Genomic DNA, 21603 nt, shown 5'->3' with positions numbered 1-21603 from the left:
GGAGTAATATAAGCACCATATACTGGATCAGAAAAACTCGAATAGACGTTATGTTATTGAGATTATATTTTGGTTTCATGAGGGTGGCCACAAACATGGATGGGTCAGTAACCACAGTGTGAGTAAATGCCTCTATAGGCATAAAACTACCGGCACTAATATGCTTCTTTGCAGCAGAACCAAAGTGATCCCAATAAGTTGGATTAACTGCATGAGGCAGCATCATGAATCAGAGTGACCCCCGCATACCGGCAGTTGAACCACTGACCTGTAAGACTGGAATGAATCCCAACCTGGAAGATTCTGGGCTAATCAATTTATGTTGTGAAGTAGCTGGCTTCTTACTTAGTGAACCTTGGGGAATAAAATGTTGAAGGAACACCTGCTCCTCCAGGAGGACTTATAGAATCCACTGGGGTCCGGAAACTTAAACTACTAACTAAAGCTGGCTTCTTGTTCACATGAGCAGGCTCTGAAACCAAGTCGAATGAGATTGGTCTTCCATTAACACTTGATGAGTGTTCTCATGATTAGTAATCTTTTGGCTCTCTAAAAGTCAGAAACCAAGGGACGGAAGCCTCTACTCCAGCAGGAATATCAAAATTATCAAAAGGTGCTTGCAATATGGCATACTCGTCAACATCCCAAAACTCACTAATGTGATAGTTATCAAGGAAATCATCATCATAGGCCAAATTCCCATCGAGGTTATATGCATTGTGTGATCCTTGGGTAGAAGCTTAGAAGGTTCAACCTTGTTTTCAAACCAAAAGGCTTAACCACAAAGTCTGTACAGAATGAAGAAAAAGTAAATGGAAAAATAATAGGTCCTAACACCCGCACATTTGATGTTAGGCATAGACAAAAGCAATACAGAAAGGGCACTTCAATCTCTCACATACCTCAGCTTGAATAGCACTAGAAACGCCAGAGCTACCTTTTACTGCCTTCCCTTTGTTCCTACACCAACCATCTCATCAAGGATCATTACATCACTTGAATCTCCATCGTTATCAACATCAATTACTTCATGGATAACAACTACCAAGATATGGAACAGAAGTTTTCTACTAAACATGAGATAAGATTTTTCTAAAGAGCCACAAGATTGACTGAGAAAAATTTAAAATACAATAACTTGATAACGAATGTATGACTTGTGTCTATTAGTAGAGAGGAAGCTAGTAAGGCATACAGAGTTTCTTAGTGCAGAATTTCTAGATTTGGAGTGTGTTTGTCTAAAAACACTCAATTGCATGAAGTCGCCCTTAATTCAAAGGTAGAGTTGGCCACATGCTTTCCAATATATGGCCCACTCCATGAAAAAAAAAATTGGTGGCTTTCTTTCCCATTCCAATAACACGCAGATCATGTCCAATGTCAATGTTCTAGATGTTCCAAATTTTAACAATTATTGAACATTTTCAGCCTTAGACATTAGCAAGTAGAGCGTTAACACTGTTTAAATGCTTATTACTACCTTCTACTAAACAAGAAATGAATTCATTTTTATACCCCACCAACAAACATTCTCTATTATTGCATAAAATGCTATAAAAATCAGACAATCCACACCAAAAGGAAGATGAATCTTCAAAGCCCTCCATTTTAAATATTAGAAGCTTATTATCAAAGGACTCATAAACAGTACCAAAAATAGTATGTGCAAGAAAACGTGCTCATTAATCATCAGTACTTTACCAAGAACGACTATTACAAGGGCAAGTCTGCTTATTTCAAATCCCTGAGACAGTGTAAAAGAAAGGACCCATCGTCCCAAACTGTCAATCTCCGGGGCCCTGTAAGCAATAGCACCCTAACAAATAAGGAGAGGACATCTAAGTCACAACAATTGCCACAACTCCCGTCCATTATCATTTCAAAGACCAAAATTCAGCACCAACAATATCGGTAACTTTAAACTATCATGATTGGAAGAACGTAGTCCCAAGTCCCCAACACACAGTTATAAGTGAAATCATAAGTTTCGTTGTGAAAAATTCAAATTAACTCCTTTAAACCTAAAAAATCAATAGTAAATAATCCAAAAAACAACGAAATTCCACAATAAACCGATCAAACAAAATTCCATTAACAAAAGTGACAACCAAACGATCATTGTATTTAAACCGAATCATAACTCAAAAAAAAAATCTTCAAGAATACGTTAAAAAAAGAGACAAAAACTATTCTTTAAAAGAAAAAATAGTGTGAACGATCACCGGTTTTTTCTTGCTAGACTTGAAAGAGCTCGGAACCGGGAGGGATCTCGATCAGTTCCGGGTCCATTAAGAAACTGGAATTCGGAGTAGAGGAATCAATCGTTTCCTGTTTGGACAGTGAGAAAGTGAGAGAGAAATCATCAAAGAAACCGCAAAGGACGTTCGAATTCTATTTCATTTTCATAGTTATAAAAAAAAACAATGAAATATATGTATATATATATTAAAAGAAAAGACTTGGAATTTCGCGTGTCATGATAAGCGTGCAGAGTCAACGGCGACGGTGGCAGCGGCTTCATAGACGACATTACTTAAATAGAACGCAAGTGATCTGTTCTTCTAGCTCCACGGCTTCGCGCCTAGTCTGTGAGTAAATTATACTTACATAATCGGCTCCTTTATGCTCGAATTCCCTTTGCCATTCAACTTTGGTGTGCTTACGTGGCATGAACTTTAACGACAGTGAGTGAGTTTCAATGTAATTGGGTATAGAGGATCAGAGGTCAAAGCTTCCGGTGTAAGACAGTGCGGAGTTGACTGAAACATTGACTGTATCGATGATTTTTACCCGTTCGATGAGTTTTTCTCGAAACGTGGACGGATACGATTTCAAAAAGTTAGGATATTTAAGAGATAAACATTGCTGACGTGGAAACGATGATGAAAACATCATAATAAAAATCTTTTAGGCCGAATAAAGAAAACAGTAAGGAATACGGGCCCAATATCAAAGGCTCAATAAATAATTAGGATCATGAAATTGGATTTTTTTTTTTTTGTAAATTGGATCGTAGTTCGACTTCGTTCTTAATCAATTCTTAATTGATATTAAATTTTGATGTTAATCTCTCTTTTTTTCTTTTGCCATAGTTATAAATTCTTTCTACCAAGGAATTTGTTAATAATGAGCTGACTCTTATTCCCATATGTAATGGGATAAGGGGGAGGTATGATAGTAGGCTGCCCCCGACACCAGGTTGAGAGTAGTTTCCGTAGGAGACCTCTGAATTATGAATTGCCCACCGTGAGACTCGATCTCACGACTCCAAGGTTAAGATATTATGAATAAGCGTAAATTAAGCAATAATAAGATACTTTTCTCTAACTATTACAAAGAAACTAGCTATTTGAAATCAAACAAGGGCTATGCAAGAAAAAAATTATAAACTCAAACAAAAGATTACTACGGACAAATCTAGATGTATCGGTGAACGAATCAAAACAAGAATAAAACTATTGAAAGATCATGGACAATTTTAAATCAGGGTCGAACGTCAAGAGATAATTTTCTCAAAAAACGTAAATCACATATTCAAATTCAATTTAAAGGTTTAAAACAAAAAAGATTAACAATGTAATAAATAAGAGCCATCAAGACGAGGCAAAATCCAACCTAAGAAAATTAAAGAAAAAGAACAATAAAATAAACGATAAAACATAAAAATAGAGTTATTAAAAAATTAACAGTTGATAATCAACCTTATGACTGCTGCCGCCACCTGTTAACAAAGGTAAAAAAAATAGAGAGAATTTAGATTTTTGAATGAGATATACGCTCTTATTTTCAATGATATTTATTGAGAGAATATTATGTAATACATTATCAAAACTAATATTATGATTTGTGATAAAGGAATAATAATTAGAGTTATTTATGGATGGTTAATCATACTATTTAGCCTAAACGGTCGGTTAATCGTTATAACATTTATGAGATTTTTCTAATTGCAATCTAATCATTAAGAAACGATTAATCGTTATTAACGATTCGGTTACATGTTAACCACATGCAGAGACAGAGTTCACTTAGAGCCCAAGGGTCCCGGCCTCTGTTAAAATTTGTATATTCAGTATAATTTTAGTTTAATAATATTTTGTTTATGTAAAAATAAATATTTAAATTTAAAAAATATAAAATATAAAAATTTTGTTATTAACGATTCAATTACAAGTTAACCACAGGTAGGGACAGAGCTCCCTTATAGCCCAAGGGGTCTCGAATCCTGTTAAAATTTTTATATTCGATATAATTTTGATTTAATAGTATTTTGGTTCATGTAAAAATAAATATTTAAATTTAAAAAATAAATATGTATTAAATAATAATCAAGTAGTGGTCGAACTAAACAATGATAAGTATGTGTTATCAAATTTTAGTCTAATTACAATTTAGGTCATTGTAAGTTTAAATATTAGACAAATTAGAAGTTGTCTTGTGAATTTTGAGTTTTTTTATTATAAATTTAAGGTGAATACAATGTAGTATATGTACAAAGACTTTCAACTATTTGACAATGAACGCTCCTACCCTACACAGTGCTTGAACTCGGGACCTTAAGGATAACAACAAACCCCTTAATCACTAAGGTAGTTTATTCATACTGAATTTCGAGTTTAAATACCTAATAAGTCTTTATATTAAATAGTCTAATATTTAGGCTCATTTCATATTTAATTTTAGCTCTGTACCTGACTAGGTTAACCTATTACATTATTTGTTAATTTTTTTTCCATAATTCATACTATAAAAAGAATGTAACACTTAACACATACTTACACTGATATAAGTGAATAAAATAAACAAATATAACACTTAACACATACTTACACCAGTGTAAGTGATAAAATAAATAAGTGTAGCACTTAATACATACATACACCGGTGTAAGTGATAAAATAAACAAGTGTAACACTTAATACATACTTATACCAGTGTAAGTGAATAAAAAAATGTATATCACTTAACACATACTATATTAATGTAAGCGAATAAAATAAAATAAAATATAATACTTAACACATACTTATAACGGTGTAAATATATAAAATAAAAAAGTATAGCATTTAACATATATTTATTGATATAAGTATGTACATATTTTAAGATTTTAATATGTAATAATAAACATATAATTATGTTGATATGTTTGTATATTTTTAAAGAAACAAAAATGGTTCATGTAGAGTCTCCATCAATATTTGCAATTGAGAGGGGCCTAACAATTGGACGGTCAATATTTAATGACATTGTTCCGCTCAAGTCCACTCAGTCACCATAGCACAAAATATGGGTAAATATAATTTTTGGTGTCTAACTGTAATATTTATATGGAATGTAGTACTTCTAATTCAATTAGGTAATTAACTTTTTCATGGTGCGTTTAGGTAGATAACTTTTGAAAACGGTGCAATTATGTACCTAACTTTTTTCGTTTCAATCAAGTATACAAATTTTATTTTAGTACAATTAGGTACCTAATATTTTTTAAAATTACATTAATTCATACTTAGTATTTTAACGCGGAACTTTTGAGTCAATAACGCATATTTTCCCTTTAACTAAACAATGTTAAATTTTTATGAATGAACCAATCAAAAGTAGACATGTGTACTTAGAAAAATGTTAGGTACCTAATTGCACCAAAAAAGTCAAGTATTAATTGTATCGTTAAAATTGGTTATCTAATAATACCAAAAAGGAATTTGAGTACCATGTTGCACATAAGTACAAGTTAGGTACCAAATGTTATATATATATATATATATATATATATATATATATATATATATATATATATATATATATATATTGAATATGTTATCTAAATTTAACTTCAAGATTCAATTTGTTACCTAATTTTTTTATTCAATTAGGTATTAAACTTATTTTTTTTATTTAAATAGCTATTTAAAATTAGTTTCATGATTTAAATCGATTCAAATAAATCATTGTTCCTAAATATTCATTTGGAAATAACAAATTAAGTTCAAATATTAATTTAAGAAAAAATAAATTCAAAATAATTTAAAAGATAAACTCAGATACCTAACTGAACCAAAATTAACTTAAACATCAAATTTAAGACAAAATATATCATAGACATTCTCTACCACATAGGCCATTGATCCAACAATAAAAATAAGTTGTGTCATAATTTTTTACATGTCATCTTTATTAGGGACAGATGCCGGATTTTATGTTAAAGTATGAACTTGAACTTATAAAATTTAGAGAGATAAAAATAAATTTTTAATAGAAAATACAATAAAAAATTTAAAATATATGATAATTTTAAATTTTTAGAAGATGTGATTGCCCTAAAATCTCTCTTTTTACCCTAATCATCAAAGTCAAGAGTGAAAAAGAAATCCATGCACCCTTGATAATTTACCAATCTCACCTCAATTAGAACCCTTAAAATTCCAAGAGCTTAGGTTCCTTTTGATGGTCTGAACACAAGAGTAAGATCAATAATATATGCATGCATATGATATTCTCCCTTTAGGGAAGAAAAAGGAGAAATGATATGGACACGAGAGGAGGATAGCAAGCCAAACCAAAAGTGGCAATGTCCGCCCACCACTACCAAAAGGTTCCTTTGCTTTCTTCATCTATAAATCCAATGCATTCTCATGCTGCAAAGCATAGCAATCCCATTGCAATCTACCTAATTACAACTTCAGACTCCCAGAAAACCTTCAACATGTCGGACAAGTGCGGCAACTGCGACTGCAGCGACAAGAGCCAGTGCGTGTAAGTAATCAAACAATCATAAACCGAGTTGTTCATGGTCTGTGCTTGGTTTTAGATTATATTAACCATGAATTTCCTCCCATTTATCATTGAAATTTAAGAGTTTTTAATGGCTTTTTTTATGCTTACAGCAAGAAAGGAAACACCATGATCATCGAGACCGAGAAGAGGTATGCTTTAAACTTTTCAATCATTGATTTCTTCAAAGAACTATACTAAAATTTTCATTAAAAATGTGGTAAATTATAATCTGTTGTGTTATTTCGTTGCAGCTACATTGGCACCGTGGCGACTGAGGTTCCGGCAGAGAACGACTGCAAGTGCGGAGCTAACTGCACCTGCACGAACTGCACATGTGGTCATTAAGCTAACATAAAGAACAATGATGTTCCAGTTCATGAGAAAATTGGGACCTAAAAAATAAAGAAATTCGGTTCTTTCGTTGTTGTTTCTGTGTGATTTCATGTCTGTCTGTGTCACGTTTACAGTGCTGTAATGGCTAAGCTATAAAATAATGAATTACTATTAGAATAACTATTTTTCTATGTTTTGATTCTAAAAGTACGATACTCTTGGTGTAGCAGCAAATTATAGAGTATGTTACCAAGAGAAATCAAAAACTAACCCGGCCTTTCAAGGTTAAAAAATGGCAGCTTCATATATCGAGGCAGTTCAAGTCATTAACTGAGTTAAAATCATTGCACTTGCAGAGTGCAACCTAGAAAACAGATAGATTAGGTAACGTTTTAGACCTGATCCAGACATTATGATCGAATCTCAAAGATCATATCGGGGGTTCATCGACTACCGACAAATCACTTCGAAGTCTCAATTTTTGATTTTGGATGTTCATTCCGAGTTTAAAGCAATTTGTACCCATTTCTGCAAAAAGAAATTGGCAACCAGAAAAAAAAATCCTACAACTTTTATTGTTTTTTGGGACAAAAATTGCATGGCATTTTATTACATTACAATTAAAGCATCAAGATTAGAAATTAAAAAGCATATTGGGATGACTCTGGACTGAAAGCAAAACATGCCAGCCTGATATGACATTGCCATTTTCACTTTTCCTTTGAATTCAAGCATGATGCTCGAGTTCCTAAGCAAGATTCAAGAAGGAGACAATGGCCTGACCAAACAGCTGTGTGCATCAGTTGTCCAAAAAATTTGCTGCCCGAAATAAAACAAAATTCCAACTTGTAATTTATTTTTCAACCCCTTTAATCATACTTCTCCCTCCATGAATATGCAAGAAGAAAGACCCAGGAAAGAGCCAACATGATGTCCCCAAGAGCTTGCCTAAGCCATTCATGGCCGAGATCTTCAAGTTTCCCTTCGAACTTAATTCTCCAAATAGCCATTGAAACGTGAAGCAACACGCACCCTTTAGCAAAGAAGCTTTGAAAGTCCCGGTCCTTGACGAATGCCACCATGAACAACACAAAACCGATGGTGAACAAAAGCAACCCGGAAAAAGATTCGGATGTTTGGATCAAGAGTTGATCGTGGGGCGTCGAGCCTTGTAGCTTACTGGCGATCTCGTGACCGTGGCCGAGAACCGAGACTTCCTTGGTGTAGAACACCATTAGAGCTCCACAAGTGATGGCAACTATGGAATGGAGCATGCATATAATGAAGAACCCTGGTAAGCTCATTGCTCAGTGAAGCGCATGGAGAAAAATCATACATCAAAAGATGGGCTATCGGAGTTCGAACATTCGATTAAATGATCGATGCATGATCTTCCTATTAGAACGACTTGGATCTAAAACATTGACCCCCAGATTTGAGATTTGGATATGGAAGTTTATAAGTAGGGAAACAAGTACCAATGAGAAATCAAGGCAGCTTTACAATGAATTGAATATATTGTTTTGACTATTTTATTGGAGAATTTCATTCGGATTTAATTATTTAAAGAAATATAAAGCTTCCTTGCATTAGTCTCCACCATGCTTTAAAACTCCAAGCTTTTCCCTCGGTTACTTCCTCATACAGCAAAGAGAAATGGGTGAATATTAATTTATTTCCTTTTTTTCAATTAATTAATGATTTTGCTTGAGAATATAGTTATGGGGTATCTTTGTTTTAAATGGAATGAGATTAAGTAGGGCCTAAACTTTAGACTTTTTAGTGATATTCTCGACCAGCCAAATAAATTTTGCTACCCAAAATAAAATACTTTATGTCTTGAATTTAGGAGATGCAGTTGGTTGATTGGTCCTTTTACATAGAAAATAATGGGTTACCATATAGTGTACACTTTGGCCTATCTGCACTTTGTCAAATCTTGAGCCCCTCAAATGCTTCACCAAATTCCCATCAAATTAAGTGAAGATTTAGGGTTTAAGACTTATAAATTTAGAGGTTTAAAAAATTGATTTTGGTTGTTTAAAGAGTGGTTTGCATGATTTACAACATACCAAGCACGTTTACTTTTTGTTATGGAAACCATCATTGCTAAGCTCTCACACCTTACAGCTGTAGAGAATAAAGGGGAAACTCATTTCATGCTAAAACAATCTTGCAACATGAATATTAAATCACATGGACAATCTGAAAATTGAATATGTGTTTTCATTTTACAAAACATGTCTTTTCACTGTAATATTTTGCTGTCTAAAATCCTGACCAAACTCTATCAGCACAAACATTCCTTCTTTGGGCTAAATCCTCTGGTTTTCATTTTTTTCCCGAACTATACATATATGGCATATTCGTACACGCCTCTCCAAGGACCCTCAAAATACAAGACTTTACAGTGTCAGATATATAATCATATCCGACATTCACATGCTAATCCGAGTAACATGGTTTGTAAGCCTATCAAATAACAATCATGTACAGACATTTGAGTAGACATGTTCATACATTTTCGGACGCAGACTCGTGTTTAACTCACACCCGAATTTGAGTAGCATAGGTGAATGATGAATTGCTGCTAGCTACTATTAAGAACTTGACCAAGCAGTTACAAGGAAAATGACAACAGTTTGTATGAAGCTCATTCATAATGTACAACTTACTCCTTATACGATCCTAAAGTTATCTAACTAGTCCTATTACATGGTGACACTTAGAAGCAATTTGGCTTTGTTGGAAGAAAATGAATGAATGAATTTAAATCCTTCTTTTCTTTTTGGCTCAGACAACATTTAAAAGAAAAATGCTTCTTTATTACCAACAACAGCCCTACATAGATGCCTTGAACTCGATCTTCTATTGAAAGCCTCCATCCATACTACCAACAAGGATATAATCATCCCTTAATTTAAGAGTTTTTGTTGGAATCACGGTCTTTCCCATTTCATGAAGTTAAGATAGACACTTAGAGATTAAGGATAGTAAAGAGAGCACAAGAGTATAATTCTCCAATTTAGAGATTCTTCCACTATACAAAAGAATAGTAGGATTACAAGGATGCGTTCACAAAATTTGACTCACACTTGGTGGCTCACTCAAGCTTGAGGATAAAGGCTTCCCAAGCTATCTCTCTTCTCTCTCAAAGAGGCTCTCTAACTCTCTAGTATCTCAAGCTTGGATTTCTTGGACAAGCTTGAGGATAAAGCCTTCCCAAGCTATCTCTATTCTCTCTCAAAGAGACTCTCTAACTCTCTAGTATCTCAAGCTTGAATTTCTTGGATAAACTTGAGGATAAAGCCTTCCCAAACTATCTCTCTTCTCTCTCAAAGAGGCTCTCTAACTCTCTAGTTTCTCAAGCTTGGATTTCTTGGATTTTGGATGGTTAGGAATGAAGTCTCTCACCCCTATTTATACTACTCCGCCTCCACAATGAATGGTGGAGATTACTTACATCCAAGGGTGGAGATTAATTATCTAGAATGCTCCACACACTCTAGGAAGCTCTACACTCTTTCACTCCCTTCCATATTCTTCCATACTCTTCCATAAGGTTCCACATATCACCAGAATATTCTAGAGGATTCTACACTCTTCCACAAGCTTCTAAAGAGTTATACACTTCTCTAGAGTTCTCCGAAATGTTCTAAAAATTCTACACTTCTCCATAAAGCTCTAGAATTTTCTAGAACCTCTCCAATTAGGGAGAGATCCAACAGTTTTCTTCCATGCCCAACTATAATTGTCCTTCATAGGCGCCTGCCATAGAGAGCACCCTTCAAAATGTACTTCTCAATCTAAGCCATCAAAAGCGGTTATAGCTGTGCAAGAGGTAGCCACAACCATTTCATTATACAAGCTCTATTCCAAACTAAAATATTATTTATCCCCATACCCCCTTCACATTTTGGATGAAACAACTTCTCCCAACTAGCCCGAGCACCCCTAGCAGAGCCATTTGAACCCTTCCAAAGGAAAGCACTATATAAACTTCCAATCTTCTTCAACACTTCAGAAGGCAATAGAAAAACTCTACTCTAAAAATTTTGAACACTGGAGATAAACCGCTTGAATGAGCTACAATCTTCCAGCAAAAGGATAAACATTTAGAAAGCCAGTTCTGAATTTTTCTAATAATTTTATCCACCAATCCCTCACAATCCAAGTAAGAAAAGCTCCTAGAGACAAGCGAACTCCCAAATATCTTCCAAATATTTACTTTTATCAATTACACCACTTAATAAATTTTACTAATATAATATTTAAATCGGACTCAATCAAATCAAATGATTTTAAAGTGTGAGTAAGCCTAAGTTGGGTACTAATGGCACTTATAGATGATAATAAAAATGTGAAAAATAATGTGAGAGAGTTGTGGCGTGTGCCATTGGTAATTGAAGATAATCATGGTAATAAGATAAGGATTAACCTAGTGCTAATCGAAAACAAAGTGTATTTGATTAGTTAATTAATTATTTTTATAAGCATTAATATTTAATTAAATAATTAATTCAAATCAATATTATAAAATATCATTATTAAATTAATATTTTCAATTACCTATATATACACAGTGGTGGTCCTGGTGGAAGACAAGAAGGACTATTGGATGCTATGGCCCCACAAATTTAAAAAATTATAATATGGACCTTTAAAATTTTCAGTAAAATTAATTTGGCCCTCTCAATTTTTTTTAGAAATTTAGATTAAAATTTAAATTTTTTAATGTTATTGATTAAATCTCTTCCCATAATGTTTAAAAACTCTCATTAAGCCTCTCAAAATTTCAAAAAAAATAGTTAGACCCTAATTTTTTTGGACCCTAATTTTTTTGGGAAAATGTAAACTAAACCCTTCAAAAAATAAAAATTAATTTAAACCTTTAAATTTTTTAAAGTTTTAAATTGGTCATCCCAAACTCTATCACCAAGATCTGCCACTACATATATAAAATAAAACATTAATTGACCGAGTGATAATGATATTCGTATTGTCTTATCATGTGTGGGTTTGTATCCCAACATTTATTTTTGTAAATTTAATATATCTTTACTTAATTAAAAAGATAAAATATTAAAAATTAAATTATAAACAAAACTAAGGGTAAAGTACACAAATGATCTCTCGAATATATGATACTACTTTATTGAATCAACTGATTATTAAAAGTTACAAAATGATCCCTCGACTATAGAGAGTTACATTTGAGTTCCCAACTATTAGAAGTTACAAAATGACCACTCGACTATTCATTATGTTTCAAACTCGTCCTTTCCCGTTAAAAATTAATGGTCATCTGAGTTGGATGTTAACAACAACAACAACAACAACAACAAAACCCTGATTCCCATATGCAATGAGGTAAGGGGGAGGTAGGGTAGTAGGCTGATCCCAACGCCAGGTCATATGAGTTGGACGTTAACATGCTATATAATAGTCGTTTGAGATTATGAGATCAAATTTAATCATATCTTAGTCAACATGTTAGTGAACATCTCAAACTATCATCAATTTTTTAACAAAAGATAACGAGTATGGAACCTAATGAATAGTTAGGTGATCATTTTTGTAACTTTTAATAGTCGGAGAATTAATAAAGTAATATCTATAGTCAGGGGGCTATTTATATACTTTACCCGAAAACTAAAATAATTATTAAAAAGAAAGACTTTTGACATTATGCCTTTCATAAAAGGCTAGAGAAACATGTTGATTGTTGTTGGCAACCGGAAAACTGTCCCAAAAAACATTGAATTTCCATTGACAATAAAATAGTGGACCAATCCCAAGCTATCCTTTGAGAGTTTGAGTTATCAAATTGGCCCCGAATGTTCGTTCATCTGTCTCTTTGAAAGAAGACAGCGCCTTAAATTTCCCATATGCATGACCGTATGAATGATATGATTCTTTTGGACCGTTTTTAGTTCGATTTTGAACCGAATTTGATTTAAAATTTTTAATTATATTTAATTTAATTAAAAAAATACATAATTTAAAAGTTATTATTATTTATAATAATATAATTCTAAACTAGAAACAACAACAATAAATTGATCTGGATCGATGAGACTTGAATTCATTTTTTTATTACATCTATTGGGACAAGAAGAAAACATTGTACAAAGCACGTGACTTGCATTAGATCCATGTGAGCTTGTTTTTTATTTTTTTTCTTCCCCATTTGTCTCTTAGTGAACAATGAATGTCAAATAAAAAATAAGTCAAACAATGAATCCGATATGAGTAATTCATTTTATTATTTAGTAAAAATAAATACTTTAAGAAGAAAGTCAAAGTTTAAAGTATAAAATAAAACAGAGATTTACTTGGGGTAAACTACATGGGATACTATTTAGTTTTAGGTGGGGGTATATCATTGACTTTTTGATTGCTTTAATTATAATAATAAATTTTGGTTTAACTTCAATTATATTATTAATCTGTTAAATTTTAATAATACGACGACATGAACAAAATGACGTTGTTTTAATGCAACTATTAATACTTAAAACGATGATGTTTTAGGCACTAAACTTTTAGAGTGTATCATGTTTATCACTAAACTTTTAAACAATTCACTCTTTGACATTGCACTTTTTTTGCCGTCGTTGATAGTGAATCGCTGTCTGTCACCGATCTACATTCATGACAATATCACTATCAAAGTATTCATATTTTACCTCTATTTCTTTTAATCAAATCTATTTTTCACAAAAACCACTTACAATCGAAGAAAAATCCATAGGTTCAATGTGCTAATGCTCTAATATCTTCCTATGATCGTCTAATGAGGTTAGTTTTGAGGTATATTGTTTATCTTTTCGAAATAATTCTTTTTATTGTTCATATTTTCAAACACTCCCCAAAACGTAAAAAATGATGGATTTTTTAAAATTTTAATTTCGTCGATATTTAGTAGATTTCGTAGATAACCAATCACATAAGAACAAAGACAAGCGAAATACGAATGTACTGATATCGATCTTGCCATGAAAAGGCCATTGGTGAAAGAGGTCGATTTACTACTAACAACGGTAAGAAAGTATAGTGCACAAAAATGGAATGTTTAAATGCTTAGCGACAAAAAATTGATACACTCCTAGAGTTTATTGTCTAAAACATCATCATTTTAGGCATCAATAAATAACATCGTTTTGTTTGTCAATATCATCACGTCGTTTAAATTTTAACGACCGAATTGTATAACTGAAACTAAAATAAAAATTTGGTGCTAAAACTAGAGCAATTAAAAATCTGACGGTATAAATAATACATCGCCTAAAATTAAATGATATTTAGTATTTTTACCCTTTTATTTATAAAACAAGTGTGCAAATGAATTATGAAAATTACCCAAATTGAAGAATAACAAGTACATAAATACTGTTACAGCAATAATCATGTCATCGTATTGTGCATGGAAAATGACATTTTGTTCGAAGTAAAATTAGAGTGCGGTGATGTGATTAGACAGTTAAGCAATTTTGGACCACACGATTAGGATGGACGTAAAGGATGTCATTGGAAATTTGATTGAGGAAAGTGGGACCCAGGAAAGGAGATGATTACTGTGTAAGTGAGTTAGACTGTAACATCTCTTACCTAAGACCTGTTAACATATTTATTTTATGAAGTAAAAATTGTAAGATAAGAGTCAGGAAAAGCCAAAACCACCTTCTTTCCCTCAACTATTTTCTTCTTCTTCTTCTTACTGTCTTAATCTAAAGTTGTTTCAACATTTCCCCACTCTCAGCCTCAGCGAGTGAAACGTACCCCCTTCCCCTTTCGCGGAAACTGAAATCTAAAAACCCATACCAATTAAATTATCTTAGTAATTAAATAAATTATTGTTATTTTTAATGATTTTAGGTTTGAGTATAAAAAATTACAAGATATTTGAACGTTAATTATAAAATAATTAAGAATCTTTAAAATATATATTATTACTTATAAACATCATAGATTAAAAAAAAAGCGAACGGGTAATTTATATTAAACAAACATAATTTTCAAGTAAGTGTTATCATTATTGTTATTGTTTAAACATTATGTATTTGACTTGATTAAGTTAAGGCTTAATATAAAAATAAGTCTCCAAATTATATCTTAAAAATATTTTAATGTTTAAAGAATTTTTTTTTTGTAAATAAAAAAAGAAGGAGAATAATTATTCGTTAAAAATAGGTAATTAAAATTTTTCGAAACATAATTTAGTCTCTTATTTTTATATAAGCCTTAAATTAAAGAAAAATATATAATTATAATTTAAATGTAAATAGAACAATGTTCGAAACCTTCCATTTTATGAAACGCGTGAGTTCGTAAAACACATCAAGAATGTCTTTTTACGCATTGGTTTTCACAAACCCTAAATCCTATAACATTTAAAATGAAAAGAATTAAACACAACTAAAATAGATGCCGTTAAAATATTAATATTATCAATAAATTATTTCTCCCAGGTCCCACCTCAAATATCATTGATTTCTCCCTTTCAACAATCGACAAGAAGATAAAAACACATTTCTTTAATAGGGGGAAAAACCTTTCTTTATTTGCTCCTTAGATCCATGTCTCCGTATTTCCATTTTCCCTGCAATCCAGGCTTGATCACTTTACTCTCTCTAGGGTTTTCAAAGTTTCAATCCTTTTTAGCTGCAAAGGTGCTTTCTTCTTAAAGGTACCTGGAAAAGGTTAAGACTTTCATTTTTTTAAAACTTCTTTTCTAATCTTTTATGTAGTTTAAAATTGTGGGGTTTGAATAATTTGATTGGATAAGGAGGGCAGAAGAAAATTTGTGTATAGAGAGGTGTCGTTTTCTAGGTTGGTATTTGGATTTGCATTAGCTTGGGTTATCTTTGAAAGCTTGTTTCAGGTTTACTTTTTTTTTGGGTTTAAAGGTTGTAGTGTTTTGGAGAGATTCTAGAGAAGTAGGCTCTTGTTTGAACAAATGAGGTTTTGATTAGATTGGATAGTATGTATATAGTATTGGGTTTTTAGTGAAGCCCGGCTTTATTGGTTTCTATTTCTAGAAACACAGATTCTTGATTACTTTCATTTGGTAGAATGCTGGTGCAGAAATGGGGATTTATTATAACATTTGAATTTAGATGGGATATTGGAACTTCTGTTTTTAGTCGAACTCTTTGGCGTTTTGAGTATGTCGGTAATAGATGAGGGGGACAATGTTGTAAAAAAATTAAAATTCTTGAAGAAATGAAGGATAGTTTCTGTAAGAAGAACTGAAGAAGTTATTGTTTGAAGGGTGGTTTTGGTGTATGATGGGTTGCATTTGTTGTAAACCTTCTGCAATTGAAGATAGTAAGGATAGTCCTAGAGAGAGGCCTTTGAGTAAAGCCGCAACAGAAGTTGGAGCAAAGGATCGGTCTGATAACAATGAAGTGCGAACGATGTTAATTGATAAACAAGTGAATGATACGGTTCGGTTGCATGGTGAGAATTTGGATAGAAGGGAGAAGATGGAGTATGTTGTTACTCAACACCCCGGGATGGGTAGTCTACCAAAAGCTACAGAAGGTGAACAGGTGGCAGCAGGTTGGCCTACTTGGTTAGCTTCGGTGGCAGGAGAAGCAATCAGAGGATGGGTGCCGCGGCGTGCAGACTCATTTGAGAAGCTGGATAAAGTAATTATGCTCTTAACTTATTTCTTAGTTTTGGGTGACGTTCATTGTATACTATGTTGGTCAGACTCTTCATGTTTCATAAAGCACTTGAGTCTGACACTAGGATTTGGGGATATGACCTTTAAGGATACTCCAAATACATAGAAAAATTTAGCCATACCCATTTCTGATACACATCTGTGTCTAACACTACACCGAGTCCAAGCAACATAGATTGTATATGATTGGTGCTCATGTTGCAAATTTCATTGACAATTTTCTTTTTGACGTATCCATCTTGACATCTTTGAAAGATTGTAAAACATCTTGTTTCAATACCTGAGAACTAAACCACTATCCAATATGAATTTCACCTAGCTCTAAATCAGGTTAAATTCAATAAGATGAAAACAGTATCAATTTACAATTAGAAGAAAAATTCCCTCTTAAGTCCAGTGATATACCTTTATTCAACATTAAGGCATACTAATATTTCGTTCACCTCCACTGACATGCCCTCTCTGTCGGTGACTTCTGGATGTGTTGTTGTGAATTATGATGATGTAACTTAGCTATGATTTTTGGAATTTGGTCTGTTTTCTCGATTTTGTACTACAGCCTCTTAGTGTGATGTCTCTTATCTTATAACCTAACACTGTGCTCTAAATTGACTGTTTCTTATGGCTAGTAATCGTGTCTGTTAGTTGAACTTATGTTTTCTATGCAGATTGGCCAGGGGACTTATAGTAATGTTTATAGAGCTCGTGATTTAGATCAGAAAAAAATTGTTGCTCTGAAGAAAGTAAGATTTGATAACCTTGAGCCGGAGAGTGTTCGATTTATGGCAAGGGAAATTCACATACTACGTAGACTTGACCATCCAAATGTTATAAAGCTGGAAGGTCTGGTTACCTCAAGGATGTCTTGCAGCTTGTACCTTGTTTTTGAGTATATGGAACATGATTTGGCTGGTCTTGCTTCGCACCAGGGTCTGAAGTTTTCTGAGCCACAAGTATGTCAGATTGTTCTGCCATTTTATTTTTCTCTTAGCTGCAATTTGATATCTTCCAAAATTTACTTGTAAGTAATAATTTTGGTCTAGACTAATGACGTTTCCTATAAGAGATCTTCCATACATTGGAATTCCATGAATTTCCCCCTTTAAATTGCGTTCTTAAGAAGTTGAGAATATTCTGCAAATCAAAAATTTATATTTGGCATCTATGGGGTATTCTTATGTTCTATTTATTGAACTTTTGGCAGGTTAAGTGCTACATGCAGCAACTTTTGTGTGGTCTTGATCATTGTCACAGCCATGGTGTCCTACACCGTGACATAAAAGGTTCAAATCTTCTCATTGACAATAATGGCATCTTGAAGATTGCAGATTTTGGTCTGGCAAGTTCTTATGATCCCCATCAAAGTCAGCCCTTGACAAGCCGTGTTGTAACTCTTTGGTATAGACCACCAGAGCTTTTACTTGGGGCCACTTACTATGGTACTGCTGTGGATTTATGGAGTACAGGTTGCATACTTGCTGAGTTATATGCAGGCAAGCCTATTATGCCCGGAAGAACTGAGGTGAGCATTCCTACGAAGTACTAAGATTTTTAAGCTGAAACACTAGTCTATTGATATATGCATGACAATTGTTTTAGTGATAGAATGTGTCATATGTTGTCTTTAGATCTCTAGAATTAAATGAACGATCGAGATCCATGTCTTTCTGCTTTATAGGTGGAGCAGTTGCATAAAATTTTCAAGCTTTGTGGCTCGCCTTCTGAAGAGTATTGGAGAAAATCAAAGTTGCCTCATGCTACAATTTTTAAGCCCCAACAACCTTATAGATGCTGTGTCGCTGAAACATTTAAGGAATTTCCTGCACCAGCATTAGCACTCATGGAAACCTTACTTTCCATTGACCCTGCTGATCGCGGATCTGCAGCTTCTGCTCTCAAGAGTAAGGTATGTTTTTAAGAAATTATGTTTTACTATTATATTTCATGCAACTATAATCGATGCATGTCTGCAAGCATCTTACCCTCCTTTTCAGGGTGAATGTTGGAAATGAAGGTTGCCCAAGTATCTAATTTCCTACTTGTTTTTACTCGTGTTCTTTCAGTTCTTTACCACAAATCCGCTTCCCTGTGATCCTTCAAGCTTGCCCAAGTATCCTCCTAGCAAAGAGTTTGATGCAAAAATGAGGGATGAGGAAACTAGAAGGTGAATATTTTATAATTACAATGAGAATATTTATTTATCTTTTTAAAAAAATCCGAGGTGCTTGAGTCGATGGAAAATCCCATGCTTCTGAAGGAGAATTTCTTTGAACTTTTTCATACTTCTGTTGGAGGTTACTTCCAAAAGAAAATTGAGTTCTTCGAAATCTTTAGTTCTCGGATTAGGTCCAAAACTGCTAACAAACTACTTTTTTCTATTGGCAGACAAAGAGTAGCAGGAACCAAAGGTCAGAGACCTGACCTCGACAGGAGATCAACAAGAGAGTCTCGAGCCATGCCAGCGCCTGATGCCAATGCTGAACTAGTCTTGTCAATGCAGGTAACTTGAGATTTGGTTAACACTTGCCATTTCATCTCTTTTTGCTATAACACGTTTGGTGATGGCATCCTTAAGTAGTGTAAGCATCAAAGATTTCTACTTAATAATTTAACATAATTTTTCATTCTTTTTATCAAATTTCCCCTTTTTAGAACAACACCATCCGCATGACATTAGTAACACTTTTCTTTGGAAAAAAATAACTTTACATTCCAGAAAAGACAAGGTCAACCCAATTCTAAGAGTCGGAGTGAGAAGTTTAATCCTCATCCTGAAGAAGTTGCCTCAGGCTTTCCTATAGATCCACCTCGACCATCACAGGCAGTAGAATCAAATGCAGATGCTCAGGGGAATCGTCACAAGAGAGCCTCCCATTCAGGGCCACTGGCTCACCGAGCTGCATGGGCGAAGTCTGGTAAAAAACTCGATGATGCTCCAAAACTTTCTACTGGGGCCGACTTATCAATGATGCCAGGTTTAGTGGCAGCAAGGAGAAGTAATCTTATATCTGAAGATCGCAGAGAGAGAACTGGTTCTTCGCAACCAGAAGCTCCAAAAGTATTTGCAAGATTTCCTGGTTCCTTTAAGGAGGCCTCAGAATATTTCCAACAGGATATGGAACGAAATGTGCAGCAGAAAGAAGATGGAAGAAGTAACATCAAAGATCAAGTTGTGGTAAGTAGTGAACCCGTCTTTTTGTTTTGATGATCGATTCTCATGGTCAAAATCTACATAAAAGAAGACCCTTGTCATTGATTTCTTTCCTGGTAAAAGTATTGCTTTTGGCTAGTTGCTAGTAACTTGTCTTCATTTCAAGTATCTAACGCATACTTCTCAATGATGTTTGTTTCCAGCTTGGTTATGGCTCAAAGGGTCACAAAATTCACTATTCTGGTCCATTATTAGTTCCATCAGGCAACATGGATCAGATGCTCAAGGATCACGATCGTCAAATTCAAGAAGCTGTTCGACGAGCACGCCTGGATAAGGCAAAGATGAAAAGGGTTCCGATAGAAGGCAGCCAAAAATCAACCAATTCATTATTTGTTTCTGGTCGTTGAGCTAAACTTTGTGAACCGCAAATCAGGACGAACAATGTCAAGATGATGGTAGCAAATAATTGGCCGCCGATTCTTTGTATAGCTCGACGCTTATAGGAAGATTGCTAGTGAGGCATATGTAGCTAAGCTTATAGCTGATGAAGAGAGCTTTCTATGTGATCAAACATGTGCATATCTTTACCACTCCACAACTGCAATTTGCTAAGATATGACACATCCCTGTTCGTCTGCCCCAAGTTAAATTCAGAGCTCTTTAGATTATTTAATGCAATGAAACAAACAAATTCTAGCTTGTTTACCAAGTACCTCGTCTCTTCTGAAGAAAATTGCAGCCGCATTATATATATATATATATATATATATATATATATATGCATGCATGCATGTATATGGATAATAAGGCGTTTTCAATTTGGTCGGCTTTGATTTTCATGATGTATATGAAGATGTAATTATAGTTCTAATAATTATACGACTGATAGTTTTGCTTATCTAATTATTTAAATATAATATAGGGTAAAATACACAAATGATCCCCGACTACAAGGTGTTATTTTATTAAGTTCATCGACTATTGAAAGTTACAAAATGATTATATGACAATAAAATATTGATTTGTTGAGTCCTCCGATTATTAAAAGTTACAAAATGATCACCTGACTATTCATTATGTTCCAAACTCGTCTTTTTTTCGTTAACAAGTTGATTGTCGTTCGAGTTGAACATTAACACGGTGAGTAGGATAAGATAGTCGTTTAAGATTCTGATATCGAATTTTATCGTATCACAGTCAACATGCTAACGTTCAACTTAGAATGCCGTTGATTTTTAATAGAAAATGACGAGTTTAGAACATAATGAATAGCCATGTGATCATTTCGTAACTTTTAATAGTCGAGAGATTCAATAAAACAACACTCTATAATCGGATAATCATTTTATAACATTTAATAGTCGAGTGACTCAATAAAACACCACCCTATAGTCGGGAGACCATTTGTGTACTTTACACTATAATATAATTATAGTTTAATTTTGAAAATTATACTTAATTGTAATTATAGGGGTTCATGGTGTTTTAAAACTAAAAAGAATCGTAATTAAATGCAACCTAGAAATAAATAATATGAGATTTGTAAGTTCGAACTTTAAGAACTTTACCGGTTTTTAAGGGGTGCCCTTTTTGCGGACAAATTTAAGGATATTTTTGTAATTTGAAGTCTCGAACCTAAGCTCTCGTA

The 21603-nt window shown here is 33.4% G+C and overlaps 3 protein-coding genes across 3 annotated transcripts; 2 read left to right on the top strand and 1 right to left on the bottom strand.

The window, feature by feature from the left end:
• The first annotated feature begins 6610 nt into the window (after positions 1–6610).
• Positions 6611–7199, top strand: LOC120164871 (metallothionein-like protein type 3). Its single transcript, XM_039174513.1, has 3 exons — positions 6611–6756; positions 6888–6926; positions 7029–7199. The coding sequence occupies exons 1-3, from the start codon at positions 6626–6628 to the stop codon at positions 7120–7122; spliced, it is 264 nt and encodes an 87-aa protein (XP_039030444.1). The 5' UTR covers positions 6611–6625; the 3' UTR covers positions 7123–7199.
• A 726-nt stretch (positions 7200–7925) lies between these two features.
• Positions 7926–8545, bottom strand: LOC120164869. Its single transcript, XM_039174508.1, has one exon. It carries the CDS (start codon positions 8412–8414, stop codon positions 7980–7982), a length of 435 nt encoding a protein of 144 aa, XP_039030439.1. The 5' UTR covers positions 8415–8545; the 3' UTR covers positions 7926–7979.
• Positions 8546–15690: 7145 nt separating this feature from the next.
• Positions 15691–20591, top strand: LOC120164892 (probable serine/threonine-protein kinase At1g54610). Its single transcript, XM_039174527.1, has 8 exons — positions 15691–16763; positions 17470–17754; positions 18006–18323; positions 18480–18707; positions 18865–18965; positions 19187–19301; positions 19518–19976; positions 20156–20591. The coding sequence occupies exons 1-8, from the start codon at positions 16398–16400 to the stop codon at positions 20360–20362; spliced, it is 2079 nt and encodes a 692-aa protein (XP_039030458.1). The 5' UTR covers positions 15691–16397; the 3' UTR covers positions 20363–20591.
• Positions 20592–21603: the final 1012 nt, after the last annotated feature.

Source organism: Hibiscus syriacus, unplaced genomic scaffold (assembly GCF_006381635.1).
Source record: "Hibiscus syriacus cultivar Baekdansim isolate YM2019G1 unplaced genomic scaffold, ASM638163v2 tig00111550_pilon, whole genome shotgun sequence".
Classification (NCBI taxonomy): domain Eukaryota; kingdom Viridiplantae; phylum Streptophyta; class Magnoliopsida; order Malvales; family Malvaceae; genus Hibiscus; species Hibiscus syriacus.
This window is presented reverse-complemented; position numbering and strand designations above follow the sequence as displayed.

Bases quoted from the DNA above. Each gene is read 5' to 3' on its own strand.
- LOC120164871 (XM_039174513.1), top strand. From the start codon at position 6,626: ATGCATTCTCATGCTGCAAAGCATAGCAATCCCATTGCAATCTACCTA. The intron at 6,757-6,887 runs GTAAGTAATCAA...TTATGCTTACAG, and splicing joins AGCGACAAGAGCCAGTGCGT to CAAGAAAGGAAACACCATGA. The intron at 6,927-7,028 runs GTATGCTTTAAA...ATTTCGTTGCAG, and splicing joins ATCATCGAGACCGAGAAGAG to CTACATTGGCACCGTGGCGA.
- LOC120164869 (XM_039174508.1), bottom strand. From the start codon at position 8,414: ATGAGCTTACCAGGGTTCTTCATTATATGCATGCTCCATTCCATAGTT.
- LOC120164892 (XM_039174527.1), top strand. From the start codon at position 16,398: ATGATGGGTTGCATTTGTTGTAAACCTTCTGCAATTGAAGATAGTAAG. The intron at 18,966-19,186 runs GTGAATATTTTA...TTCTATTGGCAG, and splicing joins AGGGATGAGGAAACTAGAAG to ACAAAGAGTAGCAGGAACCA. The intron at 19,977-20,155 runs GTAAGTAGTGAA...GTTTGTTTCCAG, and splicing joins ACATCAAAGATCAAGTTGTG to CTTGGTTATGGCTCAAAGGG.